This window comes from Phaethon aethereus (genome assembly GCF_964289735.1).
Source record: "Phaethon aethereus genome assembly, chromosome: 12".
Taxonomy (NCBI): domain Eukaryota; kingdom Metazoa; phylum Chordata; class Aves; order Phaethontiformes; family Phaethontidae; genus Phaethon; species Phaethon aethereus.
The window spans coordinates 17,955,120-17,970,524 of NC_138588.1; the positions used below are offsets into that span (position 1 = coordinate 17,955,120).

The window sequence follows — 15,405 nt, forward strand, 5'->3', positions numbered from 1 at the left end:
TCTGTTCCTGACTCGTTGTGCCAGTGCCGAATTTATAGCTTTATCAAATTGAAGTAGCACCTGAAGGGCCAGCTGAGGTGTGATTTGCTGTGACTAAAGTAGTTGGTGAAAAAAAAAAAAAGTTTTGAGTTGTTTCAAAGTAAACTCAAAAATACAGAAACCATCACAACAAAGTTCATGTGAAGCAATCTCTGGAAGAACAATTTACAATGTATTATGTTCCTGTGTTTATTTCCTTTTCGCTATTTTAACTCTAGAAATGATGTGCTAATGTGATTTTTTTTTTTGTGCTGTGCAAAGATTTCTTCTGATAAATATTCACTGGAAACAACCAGGAGGAAATCGATTACAGTGTTCCAGATTAATCTGGCCGTTCATTTACCAGGCCACACAACAGGGGATTATGCCACTTATGTAAAAAAAAGTTTTCCTTCACCTAGAACATTAAAAAGACTCCCCACGTGAATGGAGTACCACCAGCTTTTGATTTCAATCAGTAAGTTTTCCAAACGTTGGCCATAAGTACCCCAACACAGCAACCACAAAGCTGTTTTAATACCTAACCTCTCTTTTTATTAAGCCAACTGTCCAGACGCTAAAGCCCACACGCACCTGTATGAGCTCATCCAGACTCTCCTGAAGGCTGTTCCCCAGCGTGGTGTTTCTATAGAGCTGATATGCCATGGTTTACCGAGATGGGCTGGTCACCTTCCTGATCGTCCACGGCTCTGGACGCCGGTTCTGTCCTCGCTCTCGTTTTCAAAAACAAAAAACAAAATTAAAAAAAAAAAAAAATCTAAACCACAACCGAGTCCTTAATCTACAGTGCACAGCAAGAGCAAACCGAGTTTAAAAAAAACATTCCGCAAACACCGACCGACAACTACGAGCGTTCAAGAGCACACAGCGCGAGTGACCCGGCAGGCAACCCTGTGTGCCCCACAGGCACGGCCGCGGCGCGCCGGGACGGGGCCGTCTTTGCTCGCCGCCCGTGCGGCTTCCAAATCGATCCCCGCTCCCCCGCGGCGCCGGGAGCGCGCCCAGGAAAGCCATTACGGGAATTTCAGGCAAGAGCTGGGGACTGAGCGGCCTTGCGCTCCGCCAGCGCCCCCACCCCCGGCCGGGCTGGGCCGCATCGCGCCCCGCGGTCCCAGCGAACCCGGGGGAAGGTGCCGGTCGCCGCACAACAGCCGCGGGCAGCTCCGGCCCGGGCCCGCAGCACCCCGCCGCCGCCGCCACAGGAAGGAGGGGACCGCGCAGACAGCGCCGGGCCCAGCCCCGGGGCTCCCACTCCGGGCAGCCCCCTCCAGCCGCCGCAGCCTCACCCGCTCCCAGCGGCCGGAAGAGGTGGGAGCCCCTCTCGGGCGCCCCGTCACCCGGAAGCGGAACGGCGAGGGCGGCGGCGGCGGCTCCCGCCCTCGTCCCGCCCCCCGGCTCCGGGCAGACCGGGGCGGGGCCGGGAGGGCCCCGGGGGGCCGTGCCTTGTGCCCGGGGCGGTGGCGGCGCGCCCAGCCGCACGGCTGTCCCCGGCGCAGCGCCTACGACAGCCATTGAACACCGAGTTAGCGCCGCAACGCGCTGGAGTTCTTACATAAATTTATAGAATAGCCAACAGTTAGCGCGTCAGTACTTCCGGTTCTAGGTTTATTTTACCTAGTGAAATGACTAAAATCCACACCCTCCTTCAGCCTTTTCTTTTAACACTACACGCCAAGCTGTACCAACTGCCAAGAGCCTTTAATGACTTATTGGACCGCAAAACTACCTTAAAAACCCCAAAATTTAAATTTCACGTTTTTAAGAGGGAGGTGGCAGTGCATACAATCACAGAAGACTCTCATCAATAGCTTCCTAAGCAGTAAAATAAAACATTCAGACCTTTTCCAAAGGTGTTTATTGAATATAGCATTTATTTTTTCCCCTAGTTAAAAAGTTTCGCATAAGTGTCAACAGCTAGCACATTCAGAAATGTGTCCATCTCATTACTCCATGACACCTTGGAACACAACCACAAAACAGCTCATTTAAAAAGAAAGGATTGTAACATTCTTAAGAGGTAGGTGAAGAGTCTTGTACTTACATAGTTTTATACTAAAGGGACAAAGGAAAATAGTCACATCTGTATAAATCAACTTAAGCCAGTTACAGTATCTGATGATGATTCATGATTCACAAGCTATGTTTCTGCACGACTACTGCAGCTTCATTGTGTTAGACACTAATACGTGTGCAAAGTTTACTGATGGTAATAGACAATGTCTTAACCCTTCTATCTACCATTCAACTGGCAGAGCACCTTACTACTCAGACTTTTCTTTTTAATAACAAGGCTTTGTTCAGATGACTGAATAAGAAACTGCAGAGCTGCAGAGCCACTGGGAAAGCAATAATTACAAAAAATATTCATGGAAGACAGATGATTAACATGGAATTTAATATATAAATATTAACTAGCAGCTTAGTAAGCTAGAGTAAAGAGCATGGTAAGACAAGGACTTGACTTTTTGAAAACATTCTAGTAGCTTTTCCTCAGCTAATTTTCAATACTGACAAAAAAAAGAAAATCGGTATTTTAAATCAGAGTAATCTGGGCAGTCCAAACTGCAAAACTGAAAAGAGATCTAGTTGAGCAAAGAATGGCTTTAATTTCATTGATCTCAATCATGCTTGAAGGGAATGATGAAAAACTGTAACACAACTATATTCTCTTCACTTCACAAATGCCCTTTTTTCCTGTTAGCTCAATATAGGGAACAAGATGTGGTAAGGGAAACAATGTAGTTCAACTTAAAATTTTGAAGCTAGGAAAGCTGCAAAATCTGCATTTCAGAATATGAATATTTAAATATTCCTTATATTTCAGAGCATTACTCTGACTGAAACCAGGTATCCTTTAAATGTATAATTAAAGCACTTATTTCAAGCATCTTCAACAAACAGTTGGAGAAACAAATCCTTTAGAGGACGACCTGCATCCACAAGGATTGAGTAAGAATTTTCACTGAAAGCTTTGTAAGACTTCTGCGGTTACAAAAAGCACACAAGTTATTATCCCTCTTCCCTCTGTTCCTTGTATGAGACTTTTCTGAGGGAGACTGAAATGACTTGAGAATTGAATTCATCTCCAAAACCAAAAGCTTTTGACAAGAGATGCATTTAAGCCATCTTTCTACATAATAAATACTGTATAAATCTGTAGAACACACAGACAAAAGTTTGATGCTGGAAGAAATACATTTTTCACCAATAAACTTATTTCTTTGCGACAGATTTAGTTTAGAAAGTGCCCATTCACAATGTAGTTCCATTATATTCAGCTAATAACAGACATTTCAGTAGATGACATCAGTGAGGCTGACACATGACTAAGCACCAATGCCACCCTCTCCTCCTATGACATACTTCGAGGTCATTTCATAAGAGATTCCCTTGCCACCAACATGTAATCTCATCTTGAAGTCTGACAATTTAACTGTTGAAAGGTTTTAAGCTGTCATTAGAGCACTGAAGTGTATGATGCAACAAACTTGCCGAAACATGCTAACAAATACAGGCTATACACTAATTGTGAGCAATTCAGAATATAACTACTGTTCCTCAGTACAACGTTCTTTACAGAAAGAATTACTATTACCTTGTTCACTGAAAATAAACTGAAAAAATATGGTAAACTGCATCATTATGAATGTTACATATTATTCTAACTAGCTCTAAGCTTTTTGGAAGCAAAAATTCTCCATTTTAACGTCCCAGAACCTCAAAGACTTCAGTCTGCTTGAGCACTAAATCCTTATACATCCCTCTCCATTACTTTCCAACAGAACATGGCTTTACCACACTACACAGAACGTCAAGAACATTCAAGCACTCTGGAGAAAGTGTCATTAAAAACTTATGTGAGTAGACTCTAAAGTATCTTTGCCACTTCCGAACATTTAGCCTGTTGTAGAAACCAATTTACAAAATGTCACATCCACGCACAGAGAGGCCACTGGCCCAAACATCTCTATTTCACTTGCACACAGTAGTAACAAAAGGCAACTAACAACTTAGTACCACACATATATATATAAAAAAAATGAACTGATGAGACCTCAAAATCAAAGGTAAACTAATGACTCATAAAATTATCTTTTGACAGGGCTTGACCTGTATTCTACCAACTTGAGCTTTACTTTTAGAAGGAAGTGCCATTGAAAAGTGAATTCCCTACAATACTGTATCTTACCACAAAGTGATTCAGGTTTTGAAATAACTTTAATAAAAGTATGACATTCCATCTTTTCATGTTTTTAAATATTAAAATATATTAAATTATTTCATAGATTTAAAACAAGATAAGTTTGACAAAAAGTTACCCATTTGTGTTCATGATAACTTTGGGACCACTTCACTTTTCAGAAACATCCACCTCACCATCAAATGATGAGCTGAAAAAGGTCGGAGGAGAATAATTCTTTAGCACACCTGCTTCTCAAGCTGCGTATCTCTAAGGACAGAAGAACTGTTGTGCTGTATATTCATTCACAAAAACTTGTACTAGAGAAGTAAACTGTTGGGTAAGGACATACACATTTCCAAAAGAAATAGTACTACTGCAGCATGAAACTGTAGAATCACTCAGCCACCAGGAAAGACAATAAAAACAATCCCACTGTTTGATACTATGACCTGTACAGAGGACTGGCTACTCTATACTGCACTACGCACATAGGAAGCAACAGGACACATAGAACTACAATCCTTTCACTAAGAATATGATTTTACTGAGAAAAATATTTCAACTTTTTCCTAACCAAAAAAAAAGTGAGATGATCAGAATGCTCAGTATCTGGCTTAGGACCCACACAGAATCAGTAAAAACCAGGAAGGCTTACAGGTTTGCACGTTCATACACATTGCACTGTGAAAGTATCAGAAGTAAACAGGCTGTAAGCATCCAATTTACTGACTGAAACTTTACATTAATCTGGGTCAATACTGAAATTGAAGCAGGAGTAAGACAGCTGCAAAGAAACTGTTCACATTCATGTTCTGCTTTCAGAGCAAGATCCAAACCTCATGAAACGGATGAAAGGCAACTTGAAATTAGCATTGCCTGTTGAAAGAGAACATCCTGCATATTAATCTCTTTGAAACTGTGATTCAGAAGCTACTATGACAAAAGTACCTAACTCTTGAGATGAAAGTCTCTCGAGTTGCAAACAAACTCCCAGAGACATGGGCAATTTGCCCTTATTTGACATGAATATGCTCTCAGTCTATACATGTATCATTAGAGACAGTAGATTAATTGGCGGTAAGTGTCTACCATGGAACTCTCTCGACTGCTATTTATCAGTGTTGTGTAATAATCTGGTTGAACGCAATCTTTTTTTTTTAAACAACTGTATAACACTAACCTTTAATATAATCGAGAACTGATATTTTTGGCATTAAGACAAAATTGTGAGCACAATAACAACCACAAGTGAAGATTGAATGTATTTGCCGCAATATTATATTGCTCAACTCTTGAATGGATTTATTTGCATGCACCTGTCCTTACAGGGAAATAGCAATAATTATCAAAAGATGTTACAATCTTTTACAACATATCAACCAGTGCATTATTGTTGCCCTGATAAACCTATAAACAGTATTTATGCATCCAAGAACACCTCTTACAGACACAAGTTCACTACCATTTGTGGGGAGAAAAGAACCCCCAACCTTTAAATCCCTTTTTTTTTGTTAAGCAAAATTAGTGCTGGTATCAAATATAGCTTTAGAAATGGATGTTTCATCTACAAGGATGACACAGGTGGCATTAAGACTCCCCATACCTCTGCAAACAATTGATATTATGGCTAGAATATCTATGTAAGTCCCAAACTCTACTGTGTATGGCCAGATACCCTAGTGATAGTTTCAGTAAATCAAGGCTAAATTTGTAACTTAAATTGAGAAAGGTCTCATTTTACTAATCATTCAAACAGTTCAGTGTCTGTTGTGGCTTGGGCTTAAACCCTTGTGGCCAACAGACTGAAGTTCACAGAACTGCAGTTCTGCATTCTGGAAAATGGACTAAAAGACACCAAAGCTCAAGCTCACTCTAGTGAGGTAAATGAGTACTGCTTGTATTACGTATGTGAAATAAAATAAGGATCTTCACTATTGTGAAAGACTACATTATGTGATTGTTAATATCCAAACAAATTAAGCTTTCTGTGACAATGAAGAAATGCACTTGACCATTTACAGCAAAACAGATTTATACAATAACAACAAGTAACTTATGGCCTTGTCTACCTGTAAATGAATTCCTTCAGCAGGTACACACAATATATTGCTCAGTCATAAAAATATATATTATCTCTTTCCTTTAACATTTAGGTATATAAATATTTTACTGAAGAACATGCATCATTTAGATAAACAATTGCAAGAACATCCTCTGAAAACATAGGGTTCTTTGACATTTAGCAGTATAAAATGATTACATAAACATAGCTATTAAAGTCAAGACAAACCAATAGAGCAGAAAGCAGTCCATTGTGTGCTAGTCCAAAGAAATTAAGCACCTTTTGCAACAGGTTATATAATATATACACACACAGAGAATGCATTGTAAATGGAGCAAAAATAGCATAATCCCATCTGCATATTCTTCAGTCTTGCTTGGACTCCAAACTTAGTGTTCACTTTTCTGCTCTTGTTTTCCATTCAGCTCTTGGTCAACTCTGCTTAGCAAAGAAAGCAGTAAAATTAAAACTAGGTTAAAAAGTAGTTTAGTCTGATAGCTCATATATTAAGCAAAAACTATTAAGAGGAAAACACAAAGCTTTTACTTGGAAAAAGTTTTAGTAAATAAATATTAAATTAAGATTTTTATTGAATGCAATCACAATGTTTTTTTAAAAATCTATTTTCCTACCTCCCCCTAAAAATTGTTAAGAAACCATTTAAATAACTACAGCGTTTGAAAGGAAGCATTATGTAAAGTACAAGTGAAGTTTGACTACAGAAAAAAAAGCAGGTTCTGTGCTTTTCTTAATGAAGGCAAGCAGGAATACAAGTTTACAGGTGACATGACAATACCATCAAGCACTACTACTTTGATGAATTCATATACTGCAGAATGAGCACAGAATTACCTTTAATGTTATAGTAATTAAGCCAAGAAGGTAACAGCAGTAGTTGAATCAAAGAGAGTTACGTGGCTCCTTAACTGCAATACTTTTTCTATTAAGTTTTAAGATTCTTGTAATTACCCAGGAAAAATTCACCATCACGCTGCTAAAACTGTTTCTTGGTTTGTGCTATTTTTTTTTCCTCTGGTAGCTACCTTGGAACTAGCAAACACAATGTCGCTTTGCAGAAGCCAGTGTGCAGGACAGTCCTGCACAAGACGTACTTTCCCTCTTTACAGAAAGAACAAGCTACAGTCTTAACTGTATCTTCTGGAAAGTAAGTTGTGCGTGGAAGTAAATTAATTTCAAAACCAACAGCAGTTTCAAGTGAGAGAGGCTAAGGCCAACTTTGTCATCTAACCACCTAATTGTCTAAACTACCTGTCCAGTCTCTCAAACTATAACCAGCCAGTTTTTCAAAGTGATAAAAACAATGATGGCTTTTCCAGGCCATGAACTCATAAAAAGGGAAGGCAAGTTTTGTTTGGGGTTTTTTTCAGCCATAAGAACTGAACATAGTACATAAGGATCCAATAGGCCTGGAGCAGTGTTGGCTAGAAGCAACAGTCCTAGTCAAATACCGTTCACCCGCACACTAAGCAGCTACACTCATCCCTGTCCTCACTGCAGCATCTTAGAAAAGCATGTTTTTACATGACTTACAGGACTAATCACAGAAAGTGTAAGAAAATAATGGTAAGCTAATGCAAACAAGCTATGCATAAACATACAGCTAACAATAAAAATCCATGTAGGTATACCATATTCTAGCTTCCAAAGCGACTCATATACATAGCTAAGTAATTCCTACAGTCATCCTCAACAAATTTCGTAACTAAACTTCAATACATTGCCTTTCCCCCATTATAATGCCTACAGCTGCTTTCAACCTGATTAAAGTCTCAGTATTAAATGATGTCTGTGATCATTTCTCTATACATTAAGTTTCACTTACAAACATACTACTTTTTACAAAAATGATGGTAGTGTAAGTGATGATATCAACAGGGGCACTAAAAAGTGCTTGTTGTATTGGAGATTTTTAAAAGTTTTTACATTACTGCTTGAATGTCTCAGGTTTGCATCCTGAATACAACGGGCCAAATTACACATGCTGGGGAAACAAAAAAACCCTCAAGCAGAGCTGTTATTCAGTACGTACTGAAACGGTTTCTTAACTTTGACAGGCTTAGTACTTCAGGTTACACACTGCAAGATTAACACTTAATTGGAATAATTCCTAGAGAATGTTCAACCACTTGTCACTAGCTTTACCTGCTAGCTTTCAGAAAGAATTTCAATTCCTTTTATTTTAATCTCTCTGTGTTCCTCTCTATGTCCATTATCCAATTTAGACAATAAGCCTCCCTCAATATAGTTATGCACACACAGGAAGAGTAATTAAAAAAAAAGCAAAGTTAGTAGCAAAACCTTTCAGTACATTTGTTAGAGTGAAAAAACATATCCATTCAAAAAATGTCATCAGCTGCTGGAATAGCTTGAATAGTTAGCAGGAGACTGAAGATGAACAAAATGAAAATTCACTGTTTATTAGCAAGGAACATAGGCACTGCAAATACAAACAGCACTAAAATACTAATTTAGATTGCATTTGTGCAAGTTACTAACTAAAAATAAATAGTGAATACCAGAAATACAGAATATAAGATTCGATATTAGAACTCCTTCCAGAGTTGCACCTCTGCTGATGCATAACTACAGCTTAGCACCTAAAAACAGCTCTTCCTTCAGACATCATTTCTTGTTAAGAACAGTGAAACTTCATTTAATCGATTCATACAGAAGCACTACAGAAGATTCAGTTGAGAATCCACGTATCCCCTTAAAAGTGAGCATCTCACGTAATAGAGTGATAGAGACTATTCACAAATATCTGTTTGAACATCCAGGGTGATTTCTTTTACATAAGTACTTGCAGGCAGTATAGTTACCTTCATGCATAAAAACAGTCACTAGTGCATGTTTATATTTACAAATGCTTATTCCTTTATGCAAGCCAATCAACTGGGAGTTAGTTGCAGTGCAATAGTCTTATCTAGATGCAACCCTAATCAAAATATGAATATACCTTTTCTGTTTCTTTCTAAACTTTTCTTCTTCATACCTTGGTGAGGAAAAGTTTGATTTCAGTAAATACAACATATGAAGGCCAAATTCAACAGAAGCTGCAAACTGGTATTAGTGTCAATACGGTTTGTAGAAACATACCAAGTTTTGAAACTGATATAATTCAGAAAAAATATAATGTACCTCCAATGTTTTTAAGCATTAAACAAGAAGCATCAAGACTTAGTTACTATGACATAACATATGAATTCAATACAACTTCTTGTACAGTATTAACATCCATCACTAAAATTTAAAGTCTGTATTCGTAACAGTTTGAAGTCAGATATAATCTTCCACAGAAGTCTGAGAATGAACTCCGTAAGTCAACCAAGTTCAGCCTTTGCAGAACAGTTAAAGGTTCATCAATAGAGAAAAGAGTCTGAAAGACTTGGAATGAGTCTGAATATTCATAACACATCTTTCAAAAGCCCCAGAAAAAAACCAAAAACATCTAAGGATAGCACAAGGCTGCTTCAGCATTGTCATGTCTTTACTCCCTGCTCCAAGAAAACTGTGTTTTCTCTATTTTTAGAAAAAGTTAAATTGTGCAGGTGATACCAGCTGCATGTTTACTGCAATAACCAGCCATTTGCAAGGGTTGGAGTGGGATTTGTGGATCTGTCCAACATGGATGTGGCCTTCTGTCCACACAGTGAGACTATGCCATCTTTCCTCATGGAGTTCCCAGTTTACAATGCATGCTCTAAAGATTTTGTATGTTATACCCTCTAATAGGCTGATCAATTTATCATCAGAATTATTCGTATTTTCATCTGGCTTTTTAAAGACCCAAGTTTATGGTTTCTACTCTATTATTGCACCCACAAATGCTATTGGCAAAAGTATCATCATCATATTTGAGAGCAGAATTGCACTGCTATTAGACGGGATATTTATATCTAGAGGGAAGAGGAGAAAACCAAGGACACTGGTGCTGCCTTCACCTCTTCAAAGTAGTTTTAGAACTATTATGGGTAGGGATTCAGCATTTTTCCACCACAGCTCTTCTTTTAAATGAAATCCCAACCCAAGTGATATTTCATCACTTAACTTGTTCCACATTTTAGCATGAACACTGAAGATACTATAAATAACTTCAGTATCAACATGCCCAGAACTTCTCACTCACAAGCCAATTTAGCATACTAAAGGCTTGTCTCTAGAAGACTCCATTCACACACCACAACTTAGTAATTACATAAGGCACTATCTGTGAAAATCCCTATACATTAACATTTTGACTATCCATGCTACTGCATACCAGACTGTAGTTAGCAATGTGGTCAAACATGGATACTCGTCCTAGAGATAGCAATGATGTGTTAAATTAAATTTATTAAAGGCAAAGTATTACATTCAAACGAATCACCAAATACAATATATACCGGTTCTAAAACATGATCAGTATAGAACATGTTTGAATAATAAAACGTACTGTTTTATGCATTCTGGGATGCCAACGTATTCCATGGGGATGAGTTCAGCTAGTTCTGCCAGGGTAAAGACATACCTAATTTTTTGGCTGAATTTTGAGCTGTGGAAGAACAAATGCAGGGTACAGTTACAACTTAAAAATTTTTCAGTAAGTCAAGATTAAAACAGCTTTTGAAGTTTAAAGTAAACAGTTGTTAGGACTTTTTTTTTTTTTAAATTTTAAAAAGAAATAGCTTCCAGAGTATTACCTAATAAAAGGTTTTGTAATGGCCAGAAGTGTTCTGATGAACCAAGACGGATGAACTATGATTAGTGATTTCAGATTTTTCCTTAACCTGAAGAATTCAAACAGCGGACATAATTACTAGAACAAAAAGGCAGCATGACAACAACTTTTTTTAATATACACAAAGTATGTTTTTGCAAGCACAACTGTCACATAAATCCAGTCTTCTGACATTTCATTACTAGAATTACCATCTGCCAGAAGAAAAAAAACCCCACACAACTGTACAGTCAAAATTCAAGGTATAGTATCAGTTTGATGACAATGACAAGGAAATAACATCCTGAAGAAAAGTTTTTTTCAGTCTTTTTACACAACTAATGTAGTGGTTCATGAAGGGCCCCCCTTATTACCTTACCATATTAATACATGAAGTTTTAGGGATATTCTACATGGTAACAGTATTCAGTATTCTAACACTACTATCTTCACTTAAAAAAAAAAAAACAAACCCACCACAGAACACCAGGCATGCCAGTAGCATTATTCCACACTGTCAAGCTTAGGAAGAGGGTTTCAATATACCAAGCAACTTGCTTAATTAAATCTTAATCGGTAGGTACCAGACACCACATTAAACAGCAGTTTTTCCTAAGTACGTAGATCACTAAGCATGTGAACTTTGCAGGAAAACACTGCAGAGCTTCTTACCTTCTATCAATTTGCTGGTAACATTTCCTAAGCCAGCCTAAACTTGGCATTTTTCTCCGTGTTGTTGCACCATTCAGGTAAACTATCATATAGTTCTCTGCTACTAAGAGTTCTAAAGTGCCAATGACATACCTGCGGAGACAAGCAAAGAAAACTTTCAAGTGAAGATCTGTGGATATTACAGTAATTCCTATCAGTGCTCAAGTATATTTAAGAAATATGAAGTTGGTAACAGTGTTGAGCAACATCTAATAATTTTTTTTTTTTCCTTCCCCTGGAAGCAGATGTAGTTGCTTTTTTATTTGTTACCTTTCCCTTATCTGAAATATAAAAAGCTTCATTAAAAAAAAAAAAGAGAGAAGTAATTGCCCTTACATTAAAATGCTAAGTTTCACAATGTGAAATTAAGACAGTATTCAGAGGCAGACGACGACTTACTTAAATAGATTGTCCATTAGGTATCTGTAGTTAGGCTGGCTGCTTTCAGGCATAAAGCAAACAGCAAATACAACAATGGCATTTAACCCATCACCATAATAACCTAAAAATAAATTAAAAAGCAGCAGTAATGACAAAGGTGAGTAGACGTTGCTACATTTACACACAGTCAAGCACATTCAGTAAGCTTTTTTATTATTTACCTTAAAAAGATTTATAAGCATCTATTCTATATGGACAGATTTATACCATTACAGAAAACTTCAAAATTTTTTTAAGTTTGTCTACTTCTAAAGAAATAGCTGAAGCTGATGTAAATCAAATGATGTACCTACAATCAACATCTCCCTATAGATTCTCAGTATATTTAATAACAGTTCATATAGTCAACTTTTCTTCCAACCTGAATTCCACAGACTGTTGAGAAGAGTCATTAAATTGATTTATGCCTTAGTAGATCTACAGTTAATGCTTTCAACACTCTTAAAACCAAAGAATTATATTAGTGGCACTGACACTGTAGAACAGATAAGTACATCTTATTACATATGTGCATGTTAGTAGCTTCATCTGAACATGTGTAAATTTTGGAGCTTTAGTTTAATAGTGAAAAAAATAATAAATCAACCATATGCCTTAATACTGCAACAAATGAATCATCATATGAGTCTTAAATGCCCAAAGCTCTTCCTGTACCACCCCAACTCAGCTTAAAGAAGTAGTTTCTCAACAGTTCCCCTCAGCACATCACTAATCCTTACCACCGTGACTGATAACTTTTTTATATGGTTCAATTGCCTTCATGTCCACCCTATGGTCCTGTTCTCCAATCCTAAACATTCGCCAGCGTCGACCATCATCTCTCTCCTCTGCCACAGTGTATTCAGTAAGTGATCCTTTCCTAATTACATCAGTAGTTTTTGGTTTTGGAAGATCATCTGTCAAAGTTAAAACATGTTCAAGACCCATTATGAACACTATGCGTAGTAGCAATCAGTTACAACATAGGTTAACCACTTTGCTATCTAATCTACTTCAATATTCTTTAGCCAGACATATCAGATGACTTAGTTCCTTCAGTCATTACAACATAGGGTCTCATGGGTGTCATGCATATTTTATCAAAATATTCTTAAGTTGGCAGTTATCCATTGACTGTAATTTTCTATGTTAATGTATGCAACAAATTTCCATTCACGTCGGAAGCCTATTTAATTTTAGGCTTTCAGAACACAGACCTTGATGAATCTCACCAAAACAGACAAAGTGGTTAACTCCAATGATAATTACACAGGTTGCTTGATCACAGATTTACGTAAAAGCATGATTTAAAACATTGACAGTACCTTGCAAGCAGACATGCAGGCAAATCTATTAGAAATTAAATCTAATTCACAAGTGTGCAATCAATATATATGAAATCTATGCTGACAGCAATCTGCAAAACAATTTGCTCCAATTAAATTATGATTCTTGACTTTGTTGCATAGACCTTACCCAAAGCAAGAAAAACCTACTGCAAGTTAGTTGTCTGTTCCCAAGACAAAGCTGTTAATTGAAACTATCCTTCCAGGAAAATGAAGGCAGCAGCATTAAAAGGAAGAAAAGACAGAAACCCTTTTCAGCCACTTTTAAAAACAAGGCACAAAACATCCGGAACATTTCCTTCGCATTATTGCAAAACTAACCCTAAATACCAATTCTTCTTCACTAAAATGATGAAAATCCTTTTACACAGGTAAACCCACAGTCTCTGTTATGAAAATTTCACCTGCAATATGTCTTCAGCTATTTTAAAAAAACCCAATTTATTCTAAAGAGTGTTTCTTTCTCCTTTTACAAGCTATCTTGGAATGAAGATAAGGCAGTGTTTCACATATAACAGTGAAAGAGAGCTTCCTGTTTACTCAGGAATTAAAATTGTTTAGAGAATAAATAATAGTAAACAATAATTGAGTTTACATGTTTACTTATTAGAGATATTGTTAAGTCACAAAGTTTACAAAAGTTAAAGACTCCAAACTTTTTGTCCAACACAACTGTTCTTGGCTTACATAAGAGGGCCTTAAAACATAATTAAACTGCAAGTTTAAAATTTGTGCTTTAGCTCGTACACAGAACATTTTTACCTCAAATAAAATTTGTTAGAATCTCCAGGTTTTGCCTGTAAGAATAAAAAGCTATAGCTAAGTTAACTTCCTATCAAGTAAGTTCAGAATTCCTTGACACAAAATAGAAGCTCTTCTACCACTTCCAGTCAATCTGGAAAGCATGCAAACTCTGAGGCTACTGAACTTTTGCCATTCTCACCACAGTAAGATATGAGATTAGGTGTTACTCAATATTTAAAAAAAATACCATTCAGTCCTCCTTAAATACAAAGGCTTGCAATTCATCATTTTCTGACTAGCTAATCTATAATCTATATCCCTTTATACAGTTCACCTCCGTTTAAAACTGACTTATAATACATGTAAAACCCTTTGATTTCCCGCCCCTCCTGCCAGGTTGGTTCTTAAAAACAGAGAGGATTCTCCGTAACTTCAAGTCTTACAAGTGTTTAACGACATTCACTTAAGTTTATTTGGAGTTAGAGCTATTATGTTGCCTGTTGCCTTGTCTGATTTGCTCTTCAAAAATTCAGTGCACCTACTTCCAATTTCTAATTTAATCACTCCCTTTATATTTTTCCTCTTGTAATATCGAGTCATAGTTATTTCCCACCTGAAAAACTGTTGACCTGCCCATAAGAAAATAGAAATATTTTACAGCATCAGACAAAAGTAACAAAATACTTACCTTCCCATTCAAACTCATTGCTATTTTCTGAAGGAGTATCTATATCATCCAAATCAATCTCTCCACTCTCATCCAAGTCATCAGACAAAACAGATTCCTCGCTGTGATCCAAAGTTAAGCTAATATCTGGAGCCATTAGTTTCTTCTTCACTTTGGTTCCATTAACCTCTGTATTTAAAAAAGCAGATTATTTCTTTTCAAAGCTAAAGCAAGTTTAGGTAAGCATATTAACAAGACAGAAGAGCACAGTGCTTTCTCAGAATGCATTGTAAGTTAATGCCCAAAATTTAAACGACATATCTTTGGAATAAGAATTAAACACAGGGTGAAAACAACAGCACTTGGAGGTCAAAGTTCTCAAGGCCTCAAGACCGTAAGTTTACCCAATTGCATACACACTATGATCACAGTGGTAGACCACCATACTCCCTAGAGAAGAAAAACCTGAAGTGCTGCCACCATCTAAGCAACTATTACCCGTGCTAGCTGTATCAA

The 15,405-nt window shown here is 37.3% G+C and overlaps 1 protein-coding gene across 1 annotated transcript; it reads right to left on the reverse strand.

Annotated features, from left to right (window-relative positions):
* Positions 1-302: 302 nt before the first annotated feature.
* BNIP2 (BCL2 interacting protein 2) lies at positions 303-15,061 on the reverse strand. The gene is made up of 9 exons (XM_082004938.1): positions 14,911-15,061; positions 12,873-13,049; positions 12,112-12,214; positions 11,674-11,805; positions 10,985-11,071; positions 10,738-10,836; positions 9,262-9,297; positions 6,685-6,722; positions 303-750 (listed from the first exon to the last, which is right to left on the reverse strand). The coding sequence occupies exons 1-9, from the start codon at positions 15,044-15,046 to the stop codon at positions 665-667; spliced, it is 894 nt and encodes a 297-aa protein (XP_081861064.1). The 5' UTR covers positions 15,047-15,061; the 3' UTR covers positions 303-664.
* Between the last annotated feature and the right edge of the window lie 344 nt (positions 15,062-15,405).